This window comes from Callorhinchus milii, unplaced genomic scaffold (genome assembly GCF_018977255.1).
Source record: "Callorhinchus milii isolate IMCB2004 unplaced genomic scaffold, IMCB_Cmil_1.0 Scaffold11, whole genome shotgun sequence".
Lineage (NCBI taxonomy): Eukaryota > Metazoa > Chordata > Chondrichthyes > Chimaeriformes > Callorhinchidae > Callorhinchus > Callorhinchus milii.
In genome coordinates, this window is record NW_024704752.1 from 2685527 (window position 1) to 2708819 (window position 23293).

Below are 23293 nucleotides of genomic sequence, written 5' to 3' on the forward strand. Positions count from 1 at the left end.
GGAAAACAGGGATGTTGTAGACCCTCTTGCAAGAGGGGCAGTGAATTTCTTCCACAAGCAAAACATCCCTCTCCTCTTCTTCCTCCTCCTCCTCCTCCTCCTCCTTCTTCTCTTCCTCCCTCATGCCTGGGATTCACCAAGTACAACGATGAGGAAGACAGATACGTGCTTCCTGATGACACGGGTTCTCCCAGCAACAAAGGCCACCGCACATTTTTGTTTCATTCCAGCAAAGTAACGCACCCCGTTGTACAATTCACGGTAAAGCTCTCAGCCTAATAAGAGATCAACAGCAACCCAGAAAGTGAGCGCTTTGCAAAACATAACCATTGGGCACTCGGCAAAATCCCACAGACAAACAGGTGGTGAATGAACGATTCAACAAAAGAAAGAACGAATGAACAAACATACAAACAAAAAAATCATCTCCGGGCGTTTGCTTGAAAACAACAACAACAGATTGCATTTATGCCTTTCACGTTAGGAGGACATCCCAAGACACTGATAAGACTCCAGGAGAAACTCCCTTCTCTGAAAGTCCCTCGATAATTTTAACATGCACCTGAAGAACAACTAGGTGGGATGATCATCTCTTTTGGAACCTTGGCACCTCTGACAAGGAGTGAGAAATGCTCACTCCTCCCCTCCCCTCCCCTCCCGGATTTGCAGTAAAATCTCAGCCAAGAGACAGTGAGCTCAAAGGGCCAATGCATCATTCTAGTTGATGAGGGGATTGAAGGACTGAAGGGAGCATATAAAAAATACAGCTTGTATAAACCTGATCTACATCTGTAAGGTCCTTTCCTTTTGTGAAAACAGAAACGTAACTCAGAAGCCAGCTCAAGACTAGAAGGGGAATAAAATACTCAGACATTTTTTTGGTCAGATTTCAGCAAGTCGGTTGCCATGGGGAAGTGTTCTCCTCGCTTTGTCCCCGACAGCAACCAGACAAACTTGTGACAGATGGATTCCCGGATAGATTCTGAACCACGACTAGTGTAGAGGCATAAGTAAAGGATGTCAAATATGTAACATGTGATACAAAGTTTAACACTTTTTATTGAGAGAGACCCAAAAAGGTGTAAAAGTTATTATTTATCACCAGTGGCTCAACGCATTGTTCCTGGAGCAAGCAAAGACAATGTGTATTTTGGCGACTTGGACCCACTTAAATAGCATGTGGGGATTGGAGAACAGGGTTTGTGGCCAAAAGGGGCCAAAAAAATAAGTCACGGAACCGTGGGCCAATGAGTCTGACTTACACTGTTTAGCAGCGGAAAAATTGATGGGCATCCGGGAAGAAGGAATAATGAAACACCTGGCGATGTATAGTTAGTTATAAGAGGGACTTGCTATGGCTTTGTAGGAGGGATGTTGTGCAAGATATATCTATCAATCTAGGCTGGAACTCGTGGAGTAGTTAGCTCATTCGCCTCGCAAGCAAGAGGACCCGGGTTCAATTCCTGGGCAGGGTGAAATGTTGGCCAAGTTTCCTCTGTTTACCTCGCAGTAAGTAAGAAGCCAGTCAGTGGTCGCTTTTGCGGGACTAATATTCCCTTCAAAAAGAATAATAATAATAATAAATCGGTCACTCGATACGTTTCACCCACAAAATATACAGCCAATTCACTTTACAGTATATTCTGTGAAGCGCTTTGAGACGTCTTGAAGACGTTATTATTATTATTAGAGGTATTTTTTCAAGATGTCACACTCAACGTCCGGTAGCCTGGTGTCAGGCTGGCTAAGTTAGTAGCGCTCTCACATCTGTGTCAGGATGTTGTGGGCTCAAGCCCCCACGTCAGTACTTTGAACTCTCACAGTCCAGGCTGTCGGTGGTGCTATACTTTGAATAAGACATTAAACAGAGGTCCCATCTGTGTCAGTTCATGTGGACGTTAAAGATCCTATTCGAGAACTATAAAGGTACTATTCGAAAAGAGAAGGGAGTTTCTCTCTCCCAATGTCATGAACAACAATCTCCCAGATAAAATTTATTTCATTTGCGGGAAAATGCTGAGTGCGAATCAGCTGCCATGTTTGCCTACAAAATACACAGTCACCAAGCTTTGCTGTAAATCCTGCAAAGCACTTTGAGACGTCATCCCTTTATGAGTAAAAAACGCTGAATCAAATGTAAGGATTATTATGCAAAAACCTAATGGTCTTCAAGGTTGTCCGGTTACAATTCTCAAGTGTACAAATTAGACAATGTAATCACCATTGTCCAAATCGACTGATTTGCAGTTCAATATCAATCTGATTAAGATTTCAATTGAAATTTCCTTTGCCTCCTGCTATAGCACACAGACCACACGAGTAGCAGCTACCCTTAAGAATCTCAATGGGTAAACCCCCCAAGTAGTGTTACTGTGTTGCTAGGAAAGGTTCCTGCTGTGTTTAGTTAAGCTGAGCACAGCTGGGGTGAAAGCATGCTCATAACCTCAATAGCCCTGGGCTGGGGGAGAGAGCGCGAGAGAGAGGAGTGCGGTGTGAGGTGGGGGGGGCAGAGGGTAACGGAAAGGTAGAAAAAAAGAAACCCAAGGATCTCGCTCCCAATCACAAAGAGGATGTATATAAAATGACAATAAATAAGTAATATTAATAATCCTTGCATTTGATATAGCGCCTCATCACATCATCGAGTCTGCTCAAAGCGCTTCACATTATGCTGTAAAGTGTAGTGACTGTATTTTGTGGGCGTAACTCGGCAGCCAGTTTGCACACAGTGTCCCACAACCAGTCATGGATTGAGTGACCGATTTTATTTGAGAAACTCTATCATTAACATCCACCTGAACAGGCAGACGGGACTCGGTGTAAGTCTCATCCGAAGGGCGGCACCTCACCCACCCTCCCGCCCCCCCAGCCCTGCACTGGAGCATCAGATTAGACTGTATGATTCCAAGTCCTGATGTAGGGCTTAAACCCAAGAGTCAATTAAGGACAAGATCGGGGTCAGAGACAGTTAGCAACACTCCCTCTATCTAATCTCATCCACAAAGCATAGCCACTTGGGCAAAACACTGGAGAGATGGAGTCATACATAGAATGCCAATCCTCGAGGACATTGTCCAGAAAATTGTGAAGTCCTAAAAATACAGATAACTGAATCAGTCAGAAAGAATGAAGCCCAGTAAAAAGGCAAAGGGAATACTGGAAGGAAATGATTCCAGACATCTTGGAACAATTTCTAAACAATACTAGAGTCTAGCAAAAAAAAATTTGCTCCAAAATTTCATTCCTAACCGAAAGCATATGTGCGGTGGCTTTGAACTATAAGCTTCATCCCACCTGTACAATTGGTTAAACATATTCCTAGTACTATCTTAATTGCTGTGTTTTTTGTACCACATGAAAAGAGGCACCATCCTTTTGAATGGGACGTTAAACTGAGGTTCCTGATCAGGTGGATGTTAAAGATCCCACGACACTATTTGAAAACTGAAGGGAGATTCTCTCTCCCTATGTCCTGGCCGACAATCTCTCCAGATAATAATAATAATAATCCTTGCATTTGATATAGCGCTTTTCACGTCGGGAGGATGTCCCAAAGCACTTCACAGAACACATTACAAAGTGAATTGACTGTATATTTGTGGGCGAACGCGGCAGCCAATTGCGCACAGCAATTAATAATATTAGTCACTTACTCCGTGGCTGTTTGTGGGATGCTGCTGTGCATAGTATTGACTCACTACAAATTACACAGTGACTGCATTCCACAGTAAAATACTTTGAAGCACTTTGAGGCGTGATAAAGTGCTGCACTGTAACAGAGTCCCACAGTGTAGTGGTTAGTACTCCCGCCTCGCAAACAAACCCGGCTTTCTGGAGGATGTTACAGAATGTGAGATGATAATGAAAAAGTAATAATCCCTGCATTTGATATAGAGCCTTATCGCAGTCATTGAGATGTCTCAAAGTGCTTCGCAGAATATATTGTAAAGTGGATTGATTGCGTATTTTGTGGGCAAATGAATTAATATCGGAACAGGAATGTTGAAGGAAAAAGCTGATTTGAGTGAGTTTGAAAAATGTATCTGGATGGGAGACATTTGCCAGCCATATGTAAGCATGATCACATCAAATAGACATTCAGTTAAAATTAGAACCAGGATAAAATATCACACATGGACGGGATAGTCTCCTCATGCATTTAAAATCATCATTAGGGTTTACGGCACACGTCATTAAACAATTAGAAAGTAGGAGCAATAAGTAGAGCTAGCTGTGATCCACCTGATCATCTAATCCAGTAAAACTACCATAATACACAGTGAGATGGCATCATAATCAGATGCCAGATTTCAAATAAGCACAAAACGGAATCGAAAGGAAGCTTAGAAAACAAATTATTTTACACACAGTTCAGAATATGCAATTGTCTGCCACAAAATCATTGGCGAGGCACAGTCCATCGCAAGTTTTTTTTAACCAAAATTAATAATAATAGCAAAAAATTCTTGCATTTGATATAATGCCGTATCGCACCTTTGAGACGTCTCAAAACGTTTCACAGAATACAGTATACCGTAAAGTGAATTGAGTGTATTTTGTAGATTTTTTACATGTGAAAAGCACTATATCAAATGCAAGGATTATTATTATTATTATTATTTGGATAAATGCTTGAAAAAAGAGGTAGAGGTAGATTAAGAGTGTGAGGAACAAGCAAGAGAGTGGGATTAGACTGGGCTGAATGGGCTGTTTCTGGCCTGCAATGCTCTGTGATTCTATTTGAGGTCAAACAGCACACAGGGATGAAGGTTAAAGATTTTAAGTGCTGCACGTTTAATTCTAACTTTCATTTGCATCAAAGTGAGCGAAAAGGGTCTCGTCGTTCAAAGAGAAATTCCGCAAATCGATGGGCATCTTTTATGTTCTTTCACATGTCACTTTACCTGAAAGATCTGTCTGGCAAGGCTTCTAATATGAAACAGCTCTGAAACAAAACGGTCTCATTCCTGCTATCGCCTGGCAGGCTACTCACATGAACAGCATGTAATGCTTGTGTTTTTACAGCGTGCAAAACTCTAGCCAAAAATGTCAAGTCTTCAATAACTTTCCCAAAATGTATTCTACTTTGATTTGGAATTGCTACAAGAACCTCAGGACATGAAGTTTGTATCATTTTTCCTACAATAGAAGATATGGTATTACATTTGAGATAGTAAGTGTCTATATATATATATATATATATATATGGAGTTAATACATGGAAACGTCTCAAAGTGCTTTACAGTCAATTACTGTCAATTGCAGTGATTGCATTTTTGGACAAAGTGTGGCAGATAATTTGCACACACAGAGTGAGAAAGTAATTTTATCTGGTGGGATTGTTGGACAGTCCTCCTTCGCTTCTCTTCTCTTCCCAATTAGTGTCACAGTATCTTTAACCTCCACCTCAACAGGGAATAGGGAGACATCGGTTTAACGGTTTCATCTGAAGGACGGTGCTTCCGACAACGAACCCACACCACAAACCACCACACCCCCACCCCCCAATGTTAATAAAAGAGCGAGCAACAGAATTCAGTACTGTACAGTCTACTTATTGCATTTTGAATTTGGTACTAAATTCTCCCAGTTGCTAGAATGTTTGTCTTGCATGAGAGCAGCAACAACTTGCATTTATATAGCGACCTTAAGGCGGGGTAGAGCTTCACAGTGTCGGACTCTGACAACAAGACAACGGAGTCCTGTAGCTCAGTGGTTAGAGCACTCGCTTTGCAAGTGAGAGACCTGAGTTCAATTCCAGGCAGAGGGCGAAACCTTGGGCAAGTTTCCTTACTCCACACAGAGCCTAATAATAATCCCTCCAAAACCAAAAACAATAATAAATTGGTCATTTTCAATCTATGACTGTTTGTGGGACATTGCTGTGCGCAATTGGCTGCCGCGTTCGCCCACAAATATACAGTCAATTCACTTTACAGTGTGTTCTGTGAAGCGCTTTGGGACGTCCTCCTGACGTGAAAAGCGCTATATCAAATGCAAGGATTATTATTATTATAACAAGCCGGGTGGAGAGGGAAGGCGGGGAGATGACTGTAAGCAATGATCAAAAAGGAAGGTCTTTAGGCTGGATTTGAAAGTGGGGAATAAATTCTTTTTGCCCAGGAGTTTGCTCGTTTGCTAAGTTCCCACCATGCGGTTTCTGAACTCCTATCACTTCCTTACAGTATGTGAAGTGCGGACTACTCTGCTGTGAATTTAAGCCTTGGCTGAGTTGGCTTGGCGAGGGGCCAGGATCTTAATCAATCCAATGCTGTGAAACGGGCTGACTGTAAAAGAAAAGAAAAAAAAACAACAGAAATATTTTGCCTTTAACGCGTAACCAGATGTTGACCTCTGTACAAACCAAGCCTGGTTCCATTTCCAACGCACAGTAACGGCACTTTCTTACCTCTGCTCCTAACCAACCTTTCAAATGCAAACCCCCACCTCCTCCACCCCGCGCTTTGCTCAGTTTATCATCAGCCAAAAAGGCTGCACCTAGCTACCATTCGATGTGACTCAGACCCTGGAGGGAGACCCTGGAGGCAAAGCAAGCGGCTGCTGATGCCACCTACTGTTTCACAGTCAAAGTTGAGGGTTTTTAACATACACACCCTGCGCCATCTGCTGGCCTGATGGACAAGCAAGATGGGGGGAAAAGTTGCATTTAACAGATCGTCTCTGGGGTGCTTTTTGCTGTATTTTCCGTAGTTAATCAGTGTCTGTCCAGTCTGGCTTAGCTGGGAGCGCTCTGCTTCAGATCGTTGTGGGTTCAACTCATATGTTGGGGGCTTTGGGCTCACTAGCAAAACTAATCGTAATAGAGAAGAGAGTTTCTTTCTCTCCCGGTCGGTGTATTGGCCAACAATCCTCAGATAAAATTGGTCACTCACTTCACGGCAATTTGTGGGACTTTGCACTGCATTAATTGGATGCTGTGTTTACCTACAAACATAACTAAGTAACTACAGTGAAAAGCTTTGAGATATTTCAACACGAATAGGCGCTAGATCAAATGCAAGGATTATTACTGTCAAGTGTAGTGACTAACTGACTTTTGCAAGCGAGCATGGCAGCAAGTTCCACAAACAGCTGAAAGATGAATAACCTATACATCTTGGCCAGTGCATGGGAGGGAGAACCTCTTTCTCCTTTCCAATAGTTTCACAAGGTTTTCAATGCCAACAGGTAGACAGAACCCTGGGTTTAACATCTCATCTGATGCTTAACCACAAAATACACAGCCAATTCGCTTTACAGTATATTCTGTGAAGCACTTGGAGACCCCAAAGACATAATAAGGCGCTATATCAAATGCAAGGAAGGATTATTATTATTATCTCTGACTATGCTACAGTGCATACACTGTGAGCTCAAGTCCCGACATATGGCTTAAAATCACCATCTCTTGACCCAGACGTGAGAGCCAGGCTGACATCTATAGGTCTGTTACACAACCAAGACAGCTCACAAACTGACATTAAAATGACAGGCAATATCATCTTGTCGAAATTCCAAAGCCATCTGGAAACTAAATGTAGCAAAACTCCACCTTAAAGCGAAATACCAAATACTGTGAGTATGATGTTGAGTTTAGTATTGGCTGCCTCATTCACTACAAATACACAGTCACTTAACTTTACTGTGAATCCCACAATTTCTTGTAAATATCTTAATAATAAATAATAGTAACCCTCGCATTTGTTATAGCGCCTTATCATTGAGATGCGTACATAGTATTCACAGGATTTACTGTAAAGGGCACTGACTGTTTATTCTGTAGGCAAACACAGCAGCCAATGTGCACAGCAATAATGCACTAAACAGCCATGAAGCAAACACTCAATTTTAACTGAGAGATTGTCAGCCAGGTTAACGGGTCAAACTCCCTTCTGTTTTTGAATAGAGGCCAGTGGATCTTTAATGTCCACCTGTACAGGTAGAACCGACCTCTGCAACAGCTCATCCGAAGGACGGCACCTCAAGCAATGCAGTGCTCCTCACACCCTCACCACCAGCACGTATTAGAGTGTCAGATGTAATCTCGAAGTGCTGACGTAGGGCTCAAACCCTTCTGACCCCGAGGCAAGAGCTTTTAATCAACAGAACCAGGCTGGCACCATCCATAGGAGAGAAGCAATCTTCATTGATTCCCTATAGTAGCTTCTTCTGTGCAGCAAAGCTTTGCAACAAATCATCCGACCACAACAATCCTACACAGCTAGCCTGGCTCATACCCCGAGTCCTGCTCCGTTGAGCAGACAAATCACAGCGCAGGAATCCCTCCTTGAGGGTACCAGATGTTTACTGGATAACAAGAACGTTTTAGCTCGAGTGCTTTGATTGCAGTTGGAATCTCCAGCCTGGTTTCAGGCCCCACTCCAAATCCAAATTGTTGCCATAGGTTCAATTACTTTAGAATAAGACTACTTTATAGAACTTGTCAAATCAAGCCCCTAAAGGACTTGGAATCACACTCCAATGCAGTGCTGGGGGAGTGCTGAGTTGTCAAAGGTGCCGTCCTTTGGATGAGACATTAAACCGAGGTCCCAGTAAACGTTAAAGATCCTGTGGCGCTATTCATAAAAAGAAAGGAGTTTCTTTCTCCCAGCGTCCTGGCCAACAATCCCCCAAATAAATTTGGACACTCACTCCATGGCTGTTTGTGGGATGCTGCTGCACACAACTGGCTGCCACATTTCACTCACAAAATACACAGTCAGTCCACTTTACAATATATATTCTGTGAAGCGCTCTGAAACATCTTGTGGATGTTAAAGGTAAATAATTGAAGAATGTCAGTGCTTTTATCTTAAAATAAAAGTATATTTAATGATGTGTGAAATCATGTGAGAGCAGAGTGCTGATATGCCTCTTCTGGGTGAAAGTGGACTTAGAATCTTCATAAGNTTTTTTCCAATTAATATCGAAAGACTGGCCCATGAATTAGAGCGTGATGATGTTAGCTCTATCAAATAGGAGAAATATATTTAACATTATAGAATAGCATTGTCTGAGGTGCCTTCCTTTGGATGGGATGTTAAACTGAGGCCATGCCTATTTGCCTATTCAATGGATATTAAAGATAATAATAATAATACTATTCCTTGGATGTGATATGCTGCATTTCAAGTCAGGAGGAAGTCCCAAAGTTCCTCACAGGATTTACTGTCAAATGTAGTGACTGTGTATTTTGTAGACAAAGGGCAAAGGTGAAGATTCCATGGCACAAATCAAAGGGAATGCGTCCTGGCAAAAAATCCTCCACCTAAAACCAATCATTCTCTACTTGGCTGTTTGTCGGACATTAATGTGTGATAATTGGCTGCTGTCCTCTGCACTTTACAATAAAATCCAGTAAAGAGTTTTCAGACATATTGATGAGGTGATAAAGAGCTATATCAAATGTAAAGATTCCTTTTTAAACTATGTCTCAAGAGGGCATTTGAGGCTTTGGGCATAAACTCTCTCAGATATAAAAACACAAGCAATGGGGTCAGTAAAATCATGTCTGAGATTGGAGGCTGTTAGTTACAGGTGAGCCACAGTACCAGATTCTCCAATAGAACATTACCCTAGTTCAACATAGTTAGACAAGAAGGTTTTTATTCACCACTGGATGTGTGTGGGCTGTACTCTGCACAAAAGATGTCAGCGTGGCTCAGTTGGTAGCACTCTCACCTTCGAGTTTGAAAGGGCGGTGGAAGCCGATTCGATAACAACTTTTAAGAGAGAAGTAGATAATTATTTGGGGAGGACAAGTTTGCGGGCTAAGGGGAGAGCGCGGGGGAGTGGGATTGATTTGGATAGCTCTTTTCAAAGAGCCGGGACAGACACAACGGGCCGAATGGCCTCCTTCTGTGCTGTATAATTCTATGATTCTATGAGTCAGAAGGATGTGGGTTCAAGCTCGACATTGGGACTTTGAACTCACAAGTCAAGGCTGGGACTCCCATGCTGTGCTGAGTTGTGCTGTGTTGTTCGAGATGACATCCTTCTGCCGTTCAGTTTGATGTTAAAGATTCCATGGCATTATACAAAAAGAGAACACAGTTTCTCCCAGTGTCCTGGCCAACAAACCCCCAAATAAATTGGTCATTCACTTCATGGCTGTTTGTGGGACATTGCAAATTGGATCACGTACAAAATACACAGTCACTACACTTTTCGGTAAATTCCATGAAGCGCTTTGAGACAGCCTTCCGACATTAAGGGAGCTGTAACAAATGCAAAGATTATTACTGCTTTACCATTGTTATCAATAAAGGAAAGGTGTAAATCAACATAACCAAAATCACACAAGGTGGTTTCTCTCAATTGGCTGTGAGCAAATGCAATGTAAATAGAAAGTATAGTAACTTTTGTTATACTGACAACAGTTGAGTTCTGCGTCTCAAATTTGTCACTCACTCGACGGCTGTTTGTGAGATATTGCTGTGTGCAATCGGCTGCTGTGTTTCATCCATAAAATCCACAGTCAACCCACTTCAAAGTACAGTATATCCTGTGAAGCGCTTTGAGCCATTCCGATGACGTGACTAGGCACTATATCAAATGCAAGGATTATTATTAATATTATTATTATCATAAAATACGCAGCGGATCCGCTATGCAGTACGGTAGATCACATGAGGTGCTTTGAGACGTCTCGACGACGTGATAAGGCTCTGCACCAAATGCAAGGATGATCATCTCAGCTCCTTCCCTCAAGCTCACTCCCCCCCCCGGATTCTCCTTGCGCAGGTGTTCGCGTTGCCATTGCATTGCCCAACGTTGCATTAACGTATCGACTGTTATTAAGAGTATTCCTAATAACTTGCAACCAACGGAACCGCCTTCAACTGTGGCGTCGGTGCAGGGCGGTGGGGGGAAGGAAATTGAAAAAAAAAAGGAGTAAATGATTGATCACAGGCAGAGTGAGGCTTTGTGGAGCAGTGGTGTTGGACAGAAGGCAATAAAGCTTCCTTTCCTCACCCTTTGCATCCAACCCCTTTGGCATCAGAATGAGCTTAAATGCCTTCCTTGTCCATTGCGAAGCTAAGCCATTGATTGCTGGCACCCCAGGGTGCTATTAATCCCTGGGTGGCTTGTGTGTGGCACATCAGGGACTCTCTCTCTCTCTCTCTCTCCACAGGAATGATCCACTCGTCCAGGGAAACTGCTGCAAAAAGTCTGTAAAACATTAACTCGTTCCCAAAAGCGTTCGGATGTTGTATTTGTAAATCTCAGGGTCTTTCATCTGTGCTTTCCTGACGTCGCGAAAATCTATCTGAGTGAGAGCTCACTGGGTATTTTTTTTTTGGAGGGTGGGTGCAAATAAATTATCAGCTTAGCATTCAGATATCCCCACACACCAGGAGACAGGAGGAATAATTTCATCAGAGGATAGTTGGCAACTTCTCTCTTTTTTTTTAAAGGGAATAAGAATTGCATTTCTTTTTTTTTTGGGGGGGTGGGGGGGTGGGAGGGTGTTGTGTCTGTGTGTGGGGGTGGGTGGTGGTGGTGGTGGGGGTTAAAAAAAAAAAAAAAAAAATTTTAATGTCACTTTTCTCCCAACTGGAAAGACGACCAGGAGGAGGGAGGGTGTGAGCTCAAACGTGCAATGCTCGTCTCTGTCTGTGTCTCACACGGTTTAAATGGAACGAAACTCGAGCCATGTCGGGTGCAAACGGACAAGAGAAGGATAGAGCCAAACTGGGGATGGATTCGAGTAAGTTTCCTGAAAGGAATCCCATCAGTTCGCGTTGTTTGCTGTGTGTGTGGGGGTGTGTGTGGGTGGGTGGGGGGGGGGGAGACAGATGGGGAGAGGTGGGGGTGGAGGGGGTGGAGGGGATTAACACAACATGCACTTGGTTCATGTTGTGAATTGTCCAAGTCAGTGGACTTTATCCTATTTTTGTTAAATCCCCACCTGGAATCATAGAGGTTGCGTAATGAGGGGAAGGTGGTTGAGTTGACTTTGTGTGTGTGGTGTGTAGGGAGGGGAGAGGGGGGCAGAGTGTGGGGGGGAGAGAGTGTGGGTGAGGGGGTTAGGGGGGAACTCTTCAGAGTTGCTGGGGGGGGGGGGGAGCAGAGAGTTGTAAAGTTAAAGAGTGTTTTATTGGGGAAATGTACTGCCTGGTTCTCTCTGTGTGTGTGTGTGTGTGTGTGTGTGTGTCTGACTCTCTTGACTGTCTCTCTCTCTCTCTCTCTGTGTGACTCTCTGCAGGACTTTTGCTCTTGGTAGCGTTTCTTGTGCAAACCAAACTGGCCAGGATGCTGCCCTCACGCCCTCTGTGCGACAGTCGAGTCCTGGACAGATACATCAGGGAGGCGAAAGGGTTGCAGAACTCAGTGGTAAGAGACTTGAGTTTGTGTTTGTGTTGTATTGCCACAGCTGCCCCTTCACGTTGCATCCCCACTGAACCAAGCCTTTTGCTTTGCAAGAAGGAGTCTTGTGTGCATCCACAGCCAGGGCAAGATTGACTTGCTGTGAAAGGACTGTTCGGGGGAAAAAAAAGGGAATCTCCGCTGAATAAGTATTGATAATAATCTTTGCATTTGGTATAACCCCTTATCGCGCCTTCGAGACGTCTCAAAGCGCTTCACGGGATATGTTTCAAAGTGCACCGATGGTTGATTTTTGCGGTCGGAACACAGCACCCAATTGCGCACAGCGACGTACCACAAACAGTCGTGGATTGAATGACCAGTTTTTCTTAGCGATTTGCATCGAGCCACTGTCGGAATATATCAATAAATGTTCTTTGAGGTGCTGGAAAGCAAGATGTGTTGATGTACCCAAGGGAGAAAGGCTTTGATATTGACCAGTGACAGATACATCCAGTTGGCAGTGAATTTCTGAACTTTACAGCCAGATAATTGCTGAGGGTGTGTGATTTTGTGATTTTTGGGGCCAGATGCAGTTTTAGGCTCGGGAAGGGAACTGGGAGAGTGGAAGGGACAGCTTGTCTGACTTTCCCTAAAATCACTGTAAGCTGTGAAATGAATTATCTGCAGGCTGCAGAATGCATAGGATGTGGGTAATGGGTCGGTGGTTGAAACACGAAACTTGTAAAGGGGAAATATGCAGAGGCTGACACGTCTGCAGATGAAACTGTATATAAGGTACATGTCTTCTCTTCCAATATGAACCCAAACCGAGGGCAGGTACTGTACTCAGTCACATTTGGCTCGCTTGCTACTCTGGCTCCACTTTAATACTCATAATAATCCTTGAATTTGCTATAGCACCTTATCACGTCATTGAGATGTCTCAAAGCACTTCATAGAATATACCGTAAAGTGAATTAACTGTATAATTGTGGGCGAAACGCGGCAGTCAGTTCCGCACTGCAGTGTCCCACAAACAGTGGATTAAGTGACCAAATTTTTTTTTAGGGATTATTACCTCCAGAAAAAGATCCGCCAATCGACTATTGACCGGGTTCCTATTTACTGCTTGGTAGACAGAGGCGTATGGAGTGAGGAAACTTGCCTAAGATTTCGCCCTGACCCGCTCGGGAATTGAATCCAGGGTCCTCTCGCTTGTGAGGCGAGCGCTCTAACCAATATGCTACAGGTCTTCATATTTATTAGCTGGTTAAGGCTGCAATCATTTCCACCGCACTTATATCTTTCTAGAGATATGTTTATGATCTATAGTGTTTTTGAAGAACAAAGAGGTTTATTAATTATTATTATATGGCTTTCACCACTTTTTTTCTCTTCCCTTTGTATCGTCTCCTTGTCCTATTCACCTTGCCCAACTCAAAGCTCAGGCAGATGTCCATCTGGTATGCATCTGCGAATTCCTTCTCCCCTTTACAATAGCAAAGAGGTTTGTTTCCCATGAAGAGCTTTGAGACATCCCTCCGACGTGTTACGGCTCAAAACCAAATGCAGGAATTATTACTATTATTTATCTAATTTAGCGTACCTTTGCAAAAACTTAATGTAGAAATTATAATGGTTGCAAAGACAAAAAGTCCATCCATAATAAATCCTTGCAGTTAATTGAATGTTAAACAAGCACATTAGAGGTAAATTGCTGTCAAATGTAGTAGAGATTGTTTTGTCGAAACACAGCAGCTAATTTGTTCACAGCAAGCAAGAGACTAGTTTTACCTGGCAGATTGCGGCCAGAATGACAAGAGAAACACCTTTCTCTTTTCCAGTGTCGGGATCTTTAACATCCAAACACAACCTCAAGTCCATATGAGTGCACCTCCGACAATGCAGGGTTCCAAGGAGGGGTTTGAGCCCACAACCTTCTGACCCAGAGTGAGAGTGCTCACATCCAAGCCAGGTTAATGCTCAGGGGAGAGGGAGTCAGAGGAGAAGGTGCACAATGTTGTGACTGTATGGAATGTAGCTTTGAGGGATGAGGACATCAAAGCCTATCTATATTTAAATGTTATCTTCACCCTTTTAGTTTTCACTTTTCAATGCACTGAAATCTTTAACGACTGAATAGGATCCAGATGTTGTCAGCTGATTTCCACACATTGCTGCCAATAAACCAAGTCCCATCCAATGCCTGGGTGGCAGTACTGTTCCAGATTATTTTACAGACTAGTACAGCCTATACCAGAGATTCAGAGAACTGCTTTAGAGCCAAGACATTCTAGGCGCATGAACATTGGCTGTTGAACTTGCGAGCCTTTGCATAGCATTAATTCTGTTCCACCATCACTTTCAGCCACTTATGCCACTCTTGCGCCCCAAAACTCTGTCCTCTATGCCTCCGCCTTGCCCCTTCCTTCCCCATCTTCAGGTCGTGCCTGAAGACCTTCTCTTCGACCGTGCTTACGGTCACCTCCCCCTGGCTCAGTGTCCTGCTCTGCCACTGTCAAATGCTCTGGAACGCTACTCTGCGTGAGGGCTGCTGTGTAAATACAAGTTGTTGTTCTGATTTCAAGCAACAGCCATGTTAACAGTAAAATTAAACGCAATTAATTTGGCAGAAATATGACCTTCTCAGAATAACTTCACCCAAAGGAATCTTTATTTAACAATGGGAAAGGAAGGAATTGGCTCTTTAGTCAAAACCCTTTTCTTTTATATTCCAATTGAAGTTGAAGTGTTTTATTTTTCTGATGCAGTGCTATGGGCTGTGTCAATTTCCTGATGCAATTCTTCTTCCGAGCACTGGCCTTAACCTGAGAGCCTGGAGATCCAAAAGTGTAAGTAACCAGCTCCTTAAGTGATGGCAGTTTCTGCCCTGTAATAACATCTGAAATGGACTAACATCATGAACAGAAACTGACTTCTAATAATCAGGCTCTTGAAATGACAATTTGTCTGCGGCATAAGCATATGTCTAACAACATGATGAGTTGGTAGATAGGGTCTAATTTACGGTACATCTTAGTGGGTTCCTTAATACGTCACGTAAATGGGGACTCCTTCCAAGGACAGGAAGTGTGATGTGATGAGCCGCTGTGATAAGAAACCATATCCTGAGTAGATTTCCTTTGGGTTGCTGCAGTTCAAAACGAAAAGGGTAAAAGGGTAGGAGTGTGGCCGAAGATACGGTGGAAGAGGAGCGTCTTGAGGTGTGCCTTGAAGGAGGCAAGGGTGGGAGCGAGGCAAAGGGATGGAGTTCCAAAGGATGGGGGCAGAGAGGCTGATGGCGCGACAGCCAATGTTGGGGTGGGCCGGATGGGGAACGTGGAGCAGGAGGGAACCTGCTGAGTGGAGGGGGAGAGCGGGCAGTGAAACCCAAGTAAACTGAAAGTGAAATGCAACTTTTTTTAAAAAATGTTTTCTTTTTCTTTGCAGAGATCTATAAAGGCCGCGGAGATTAAGGAAGGCTTGATCATGCTTTCGAATGCAATCCAGACAGCAAAACTGCTCACCATGAATAATTCCACAGTAGCTCTCTTAGACAAAATATACAGGAATATTCGAACTTTCATTCACATACTGCAATTGCTGAATGTGCCGGTGAGTATTAAGTGCTCTGGGATATTACCCTTAAATAATAAAATAATAATCCTTGCATTTGATATAGCGCTTTTCACGTCGGGAGGACGTCCCAAAGCGCTTCACAGAACACACTGTAAAGTGAATTGACTGTATATTTGTGGGCGAACGCGGCAGCCAATTGCGCACAGCAATGTCCCACAAACAGTCGTAGATTGAAAATGACCAATTTATTATTGTTTTTGGTTTGGGAGGGATTATTATTAGGCTCTGTGTGGAGTAAGGAAACTTGCCCAAGGTTTCGCCCTCTGCCTGGAATTGAACTCAGGTCTCTCACTTGCAAAGCGAGTGCTCTAACCACTGAGCCACAGGACTCCCTTGGCTGAGAGGTGCTATATAAGTGCAAGTTGTTACTATTACCCAGTATCTTCCCACCATACTCTGTTTATGACTAACTTGTGTCATTTTTTTATGGTGTTCTATTCAGTTACGTTAAATCTCATTCTAATAACACTAAATAATAACCCTCGCATTTGATATGGCACCTTTCATGTTGGAAGGACATCTCAAAGTGCTTCACAGGATAGTGCTGTAAAATTTTATCGACGCTATATTTTGAACGCAAACACGGCAGACAATGTGCGCACAGCAACGTCCCACAAACAGCCATGAAGTGAATGACCAATTTTACCTGCCGAATTGTCAGCCAGGAACACTGGGAAAAACTCCCAGCCGAACAGGCAGACGAGTCCTTGAGTTAACATCTCACCCAAAGGACAACACCTCTGATACCGCAGCACTTTCCCCCTCCTCCCCCCTCGACGTAGGGCTTGAACCCACAACCTTTCTGACTCCAAGGCGAGAGTGCTATCGACAGAGGAGCCAGGTTGAAATCTACTTCCGGTGATATAAATAAAGCATTGGGATTTTATTAATCAGGATGAACAGTATTGTTTCTTTCAAATCGTTCCTGGTTCTGGTGCGTATGAAGTGAATGGGAAGTGAAGTTTGTTTGTTACGTGGGCAAAGCTGTTGTGTTTACCTTAACCTCTTTGAACTTTTGTAACTCGTATCTTTGTTAACTGTTACTGCAGTTATTTGCATACTGACTGCAGCTGTTCAATCTGATTTCTACTATTCAAACTCCTTAAAATCATAGTCACACAATGTTTACAGCACAGAAGGGGGCCATTTGGACCTTTGTGTCTGTGCTGCTTCCCCTCCCACCTTCCCCCCTTCGACCCCACCTCCCCCCGTCCCTTCCTCCCCCTCCTCACCAATCACAAGAGCTATCCACCAAACCTCATTCCATTGCTCATTTCGCCATAATCATTAAATACCATTTTGCCTCAAGTGTTTATACAATTCCTTTTCAACACTGTTATGAACTTGGCTTCAACAGCAACTTGCGGTAAAATGTTTTCTATTCCAACAGCTTTCTGGCTTTAATCCTCGATTCATGTTCTTTTTTGGACTGACTGAAATAATCCATGGAAATACTGGAGTCTTTCTCTATTTGCCCTATCAAAAAACAAAAGTTCATTTTTAGGTTTTGTAAGCCTCGATTAGATTTCTCTGCTACTCATCAGATCCAATACTCAACCTGTCACCTCAATATCTTGGACAAACTGAAGATGGCCTCCATGATGTTGAACGATATATAAAAACCTAGAATTATAATCGTATTTCTGACTACTTCTGTCCTCTTCTCCTTTTACTCCCTCTACTCCACTAATCGAGCGCTCTGAAAAACAATAAGCCCCTGGAATCTGCTCATTTGGCAGTCAAGCCTTCAGCTACTTTGCCTTTACTCTCTGGAACCCCCTTCCTGAATCTCTCCACCTCGTTTCCTCCATCTTTAAATGTCTCCTGAAAACTTACCTCCTCAACCGTGACTCTGGTCACCTCCCCCACCTCCATCCATTCTCCCTTTTGCCCCTGTCCTCTGTAACTCCTCAGTACCTCCATCCCGGAGCACCTACGCCTCGCTCCCTTCCTTAGCTCCTTCAAAGCCTACCTCAAGACCTTTTTGACCTTGCTTTTGGTCATCTTTGCTCCTTCACCATCTCCTCCCGGCCGTCCACCCCTCTCTGATCCCAACCTGCAGCTCAGAAGCGAACCCCTCATTGTCCAGTGCCTTGGGATGTCCTCCTGACATCAAAGGCGCTATGTAAGTGCAACTTTTTGTGGTTGAGGTGTCACCCTTCGTGAAAGGTGTTGTATAAATGCAAGTTGTTATTAATGCTCCTTGAGGGGAAAATTCCACCTGGATTTACTCTGTTTTTCTTTGACAAATTGTTGAACTCAGTCTTAAAAAAAAACTTGCAGGAAACCAGCTCCAAAATTTAAGAATTTCCTGGACACTTTGAAATGCTAAGAAAATAGAGTTAAATCCTGGACTAAGGTGGAATTTCTATCCCTACATGTTTTATTTTTCGGTCTGCCGAGTGTCTGACATATGTGGAAACCTATAACTGTGCTGTAATAGTATCCAACTCAACTCCTGTTAACCATGCAAGCCAAAGTCCTAACGGGTAGGGTGGTCTTAGCTGGACAAGCAGCGGGAAAGCTTGCCAGACAGCGATATCAATGGCAAGCTGTGGTTTTAGCTGGTTAGACTCCAGCAGTTACCCCAACACACGCTCTTGCCAACCTGCGCCTAATACTCTCCGGAATTAGGTAAGCAGGATGCTTTCCTCCAGGGAGAGAGTGTGCATTCCATTGCAACAATCTCTCTCTGGAATTCCCATGCGAAGATGGGATGCATGGAAATCTCATCTTGGTTTGAATACTCTTAAGCACAGTAATGGGCTGAACAGTCCATGTCAGCAGACAATTGGACAGGGTGGGGAGTTGGTGGTGGTGGGGGGGGGAGCGGGGGAGGAGGTTTATTGCAACACACGCGGCTGACCAAAAAGAATGTAATAATATCCAAACCAGACAGTAAGTTCCACACATGTGCCACCTACAATGTGGGGCCCTCCGTGTGTCTGGAATGGAATCTTAACCCTAAGCGCAATACGCAATCAGGTTCCACTCAATTTGTTTCTGTCAGTTGTGTGTCCTGCTCTTCTCAATATGTCTGACCCCTGTTTTTGCTACCGTCAAGATTCGGTTCCACCATCACTGGTCACTCTTCTGCAATTGATGTGAATGGCCACGCATGTGGAGCCCGAACAGTCCACGTCAGCAAACAATTGGACCGGGGGTGGGGGGGGGTAGCGGGGGAAGAGGCTCATTGCAACCATAAGTTGCATCAACAACCGCAATAAGTTCTGACATAAGGTATTGATTAGAATATTTAAATCAGCTTGTCTTTATTATCCCAGGCACAAAGGGCGTAATTGGAAATGTGTGTACATTGTGGCTGTACACATGTTTATATCACTTGGCAGCATGCGCAAGGATAGAGGAGAGGCTTGTGCCAAAGTCTGCCCCAAATTTATCTAACAGCAACGTCAGTCAACACAGCTAATAGGGGTTGTAGAGCTGTATAATACATCGAGATACATATCTTCAGAAAACCCATTATGTTTTGACTCCCCCCACACCCTCCAAAAAAATCCCTGTGTTATTTTGGAGTGGGGAGTGCACTAAATATCACTGTGCCNTTTTTTAATATATAGATCCCACGATTTTGCTGAATAAGCATTTACTTTACTATGGAAAATCTGTATTTAATTTAATAGACCAAGAGAGTCCAGATAATCTGCCTGTCTCCATTCAATGCCCCAGTGGTTTCCTTATCCACTACAAGATGGAAAAGAGTGTTTAATATTTATAATGTTAAGTAATTCAGTGCTTTAAAGCATAAATAGGTGCGGACATTAATGGGCAAACACAAACATGGATAGGATTACTTCTGCGCTGTGTGATGTGGAACGGGGGAATATTGGAGTATGGAGGGATGGATGAGATTTGAATAATGGTGAAAGAAGAATGTATTAATAATAATAATGATTTGGTCACTCAATCCATGATGGTTTGTGGGACAGTGTTGTGAACAATTGGATGCCTCGTTGGGCCCACAAAAATATAGTCAATCCACTTTACAGTATCTTTCATTTTTGATTTGAGTCTGATCAGCATCTTCACATTGTCTTTTCCCTCCCTACTCAGTTCCCCACCTCTTGCAATCCCCTTGAAACGTGTTAAAACGTTCATTGTGGTGTGAAGGGCGTTTATGTAAGTCCAAACGCTGTGAGAATGTGCAACATGGCAATTGTCAGAAAACTACCATAAAGCACGCATTTGAGCTGATAAATTTCCGAGGATCTAAAAACGTCCGTCTGCTGTCTCTCACAGGACACATCGCACCAATTGTACGAGCGAGCGAGGCCGATCACGGGGAGAAGCGTGCGGGATCTGTTCCGCACATACACACGTTTGCTGCAAGGGAAAGTCTACATGTTTTATCGGGAACTAGCGGAAGAAAATTGCACACAACGGAAAAGGTGACCAAAGTTCACCCTGCCTGCGGGTGAACTCTGTGGATGGAGCTCAGTGTCCAAACCCTTAACTATCATGTGCAAATGCGGAATAAAATCCAAGTCCTGAACCTCGAACGCATTACCAAGTGACGACTTCTGTGACTACGTTTTCAACTGCAGGGACGTGGTACCGGACAATGAAGTCAAAATGTTATGGAGAGAAATGTTACCAAATACTGGAAATGGATCCAGTTGGCAGTCTTCCACTAGTTTTTATACGTATTTTTATGTGATAACGTAACAGTATTTTTTGCTGTTTTAATGATTTGTGTCGGATTCTGGTCCCCCCGCCTGCCCGCCCCACCATCGGCGGTTGGGTTCAACCTCTCTCTGCCCCAATCCTTTCGAACTCCATCCCACAGTACCTTCATCTCGCTCCCTCCCTTGTCTCTCTCAAGGCCCGTCTCAAGAACTTCTTCTGTGACAGCGCCTTCAGTCACCCTCCTACCCCCACCCTCCGTGACTTCTACCCCTCCTAATCCCATAACCTCCAGTTCGGGTGCACATCCTTGACTGTCCAGTGCTTCGGGACATCCTTCCAACGTGAAAGACGCTGTGTAAGTGTCATTCGTTGAGGTGTGACCCAAACAACATAAGCTGACTTACTTCAACTGTATCAGAAACGTAGGGTTGTATTTTGCAGTAAGCAGTGTGGGGGTGAGGAAGTTTAAAAAAGGGACCCGCAATATATTGTGTGAAGTATCGTTAATGGTCAGTTGCTTAAAGTGTGGCTATTGATGGCGACAGTGCAATTTAAGGGTGCTACAAAGCGCTTCGGAACGCTTCCCCACGTGAAGGGCGCTATATAAATACAAGTTTTGTTGTTGCCTCGGACTATAGTGCAATCACTAGTTCATCGAACGCGTTGAAAATGCAATGCTTCTTTCTCGAGCGCTCCTGGTGAGCGCAGAAGAGTTAACTCCAAGTCTGGATAACAGTTAATACATTATGTTTTTTTGCATTTGTTTTTGTCTTTCTTTTTGTAAAGGATGTTGATTTTTTTTAAAAAAACTGGTCTATTTTGAGACTGTGGTAATGACATTTTTAAATGGTAAATGGGCCGCCGTTACTCTCAGTGTGAAGTACAGACTCTTATCTTCTGTCCTGGCCAACAGTCCCCAAATAATAAAATTTGCCATTCATTTCATGGCTGTTTGTCGGACACTGCTTGGCTCAAATTGTACTACATCTGCCTATGAATACACAGTAACTGCACCTTGCAGTAAATCTTATGAAGCACTTTTGAGGCATCTCAATCATGTGAAAGGCTCTATATCAAATGCAAGTCTTTTTACATTTGACACAATAAGTGTTTTTAGATGTTTTGATGTTATAAAGCACCACATCGAATGCAATTAATCAAAATAATAATCCTTGCACTTCATATAGTACCTTTGATGTTGAAATATTTCAATGCACTTCAGCACGCCCTATTTGCACACAGCAATGTCCCACAAACAGCCGTGAAGTGAGTGAATAATCATATCTGCTAGAAATTGTTGGCCAGCTTTACTGTCCACCTGAATAGGCAGACAGAACCTCGGTTTATAACATCTTACCTGAAGGATGGTTCCTCCAACAGTGCAGCTCTCCCCCCAGCATTGCGTTGGAGTTTAGCCTAGACTACGAGCTCAAAGTCCCCAACATTATCTTATAGAGTGTGGAGGTGAAAAGTTTGAGATTAACTAAAATAAACCTTCTGGTGTTCATCCTGGAATGCTAATGTTAATGCTGATCTGTTGCAAGCGCTGTGTCCTTCAGTTATATTAACCCTTCTGTGATGTGATCATTTTCTAAGGCTGCAGGTCCTGAGGTCTCAAGAGCAGAGCAGGTTTGTTAAGGGCAATTTCTAGCCAGAAACCAGGAAGTATTTCTTTATGCCCAGGGTAACTGACGGCTGGAACAGGTACCAGTGAGACTGATTGAGGCTAGGATGCTGGACTTACTTAAGAAATAGCTTAATGCTATAATAGGTGCATGAGACAAAGGTCCTTCCTTATCTATACCACTCTTGTGATCAGGGCTAGGGGATCAAATATTTATGTTTTGACGTTCATTAAATCTGCTGATGTGGGGGTGGAGGATAAAGTCAGTTGAAGTGAAAAAAGTTATTCCAATCAGGACAAAGAATTGAAGTTCCCATCTGTGTTTATGGTAATAGGCCTATTAAGTTGCCAGAAGAAAGTTGTTGTTGTGAATTTTGTTATTTTTGCAACCAAAGCATTGTGATTTTCGTAACTCCTGAGAAAGAGACTGTTCTTTTGCACTCCCAGTCCTGCAGGGGGTCACGTCTAAGTCAGGAAGAAGTATAAATGACCTCATACGACCCCTGGAGAAGGTTATATTCAAGATGCCAAGATTGGTCAACAGACTCTTGACGCCAACAATACATCCCAAAACACCAGCTATACATGCAGAGCCACAGGGCTCCGAGGTTGTACTGGAGTGAGGCATGATTTACACTACAATTGGTGGGACTGTGATGGACTTGTGGATCCTTGAAGCCAAAAATAGCAGAAAAAAGTCAAAAGAATTTCAGGGGCTTTCAGAAAAAATCTGCTTTGATTCACTTTCAATAGGACATAGGTATTTATGATGAAAATCTGTAAAAACTGACTTCAAAGATCCCTGTACGGTTATTATGTTCCTAAGTTCTCCGATGCACTTACTATTTGTCAGGTAACTGTTTAGTGAGTCATTAATTTAGGTTGTGTCTGCCTTTTGACTCAGGTGAATGTACAGGGATTCCAGAACACTGCTCATGTCAAAAGATTGTCTTTGATTCACCCGATTTTTTATTATCCAATTCACTGTGGTTATTTGTAGGTCAATGTGACCCTCAATTTGCAAACAGTAATGCCCCACAAACATCCATGAAGTAAACAACCAATTTTATT

The 23293-nt window shown here is 43.3% G+C and overlaps 1 protein-coding gene across 3 annotated transcripts; it reads left to right on the top strand.

The window, feature by feature from the left end:
* Positions 1–11499: 11499 nt before the first annotated feature.
* On the top strand, positions 11500–20727 carry LOC103184413 (erythropoietin). 3 transcript variants are annotated; one of them, XM_007902380.2, is made up of 5 exons: positions 11500–11710; positions 12209–12336; positions 15084–15164; positions 15763–15927; positions 20212–20727. In XM_007902380.2, exons 1-5 carry the CDS (start codon positions 11656–11658, stop codon positions 20362–20364), a joined length of 582 nt encoding a protein of 193 aa, XP_007900571.2. In that variant the 5' UTR covers positions 11500–11655; the 3' UTR covers positions 20365–20727. The 3 variants fall into 3 exon arrangements, with proteins under 3 accessions (XP_007900571.2, XP_007900572.2, XP_007900573.2); XM_007902382.2 differs by lacking the exon at positions 11500–11710 and adding an exon at positions 11923–11944; XM_007902381.2 differs by lacking the exon at positions 15084–15164.
* The last annotated feature ends 2566 nt before the right edge of the window (positions 20728–23293 follow it).

Excerpts from the sequence above, each read along its gene's own strand:
- LOC103184413 (XM_007902380.2), top strand. The coding sequence starts at position 11,656 with ATGTCGGGTGCAAACGGACAAGAGAAGGATAGAGCCAAACTGGGGATG. Across the intron at positions 12,337-15,083 it reads AAGGGTTGCAGAACTCAGTG|TGCTATGGGCTGTGTCAATT; the intron begins GTAAGAGACTTG and ends TTTCTGATGCAG. Across the intron at positions 15,165-15,762 it reads GAGCCTGGAGATCCAAAAGT|AGATCTATAAAGGCCGCGGA; the intron begins GTAAGTAACCAG and ends TTTTCTTTGCAG.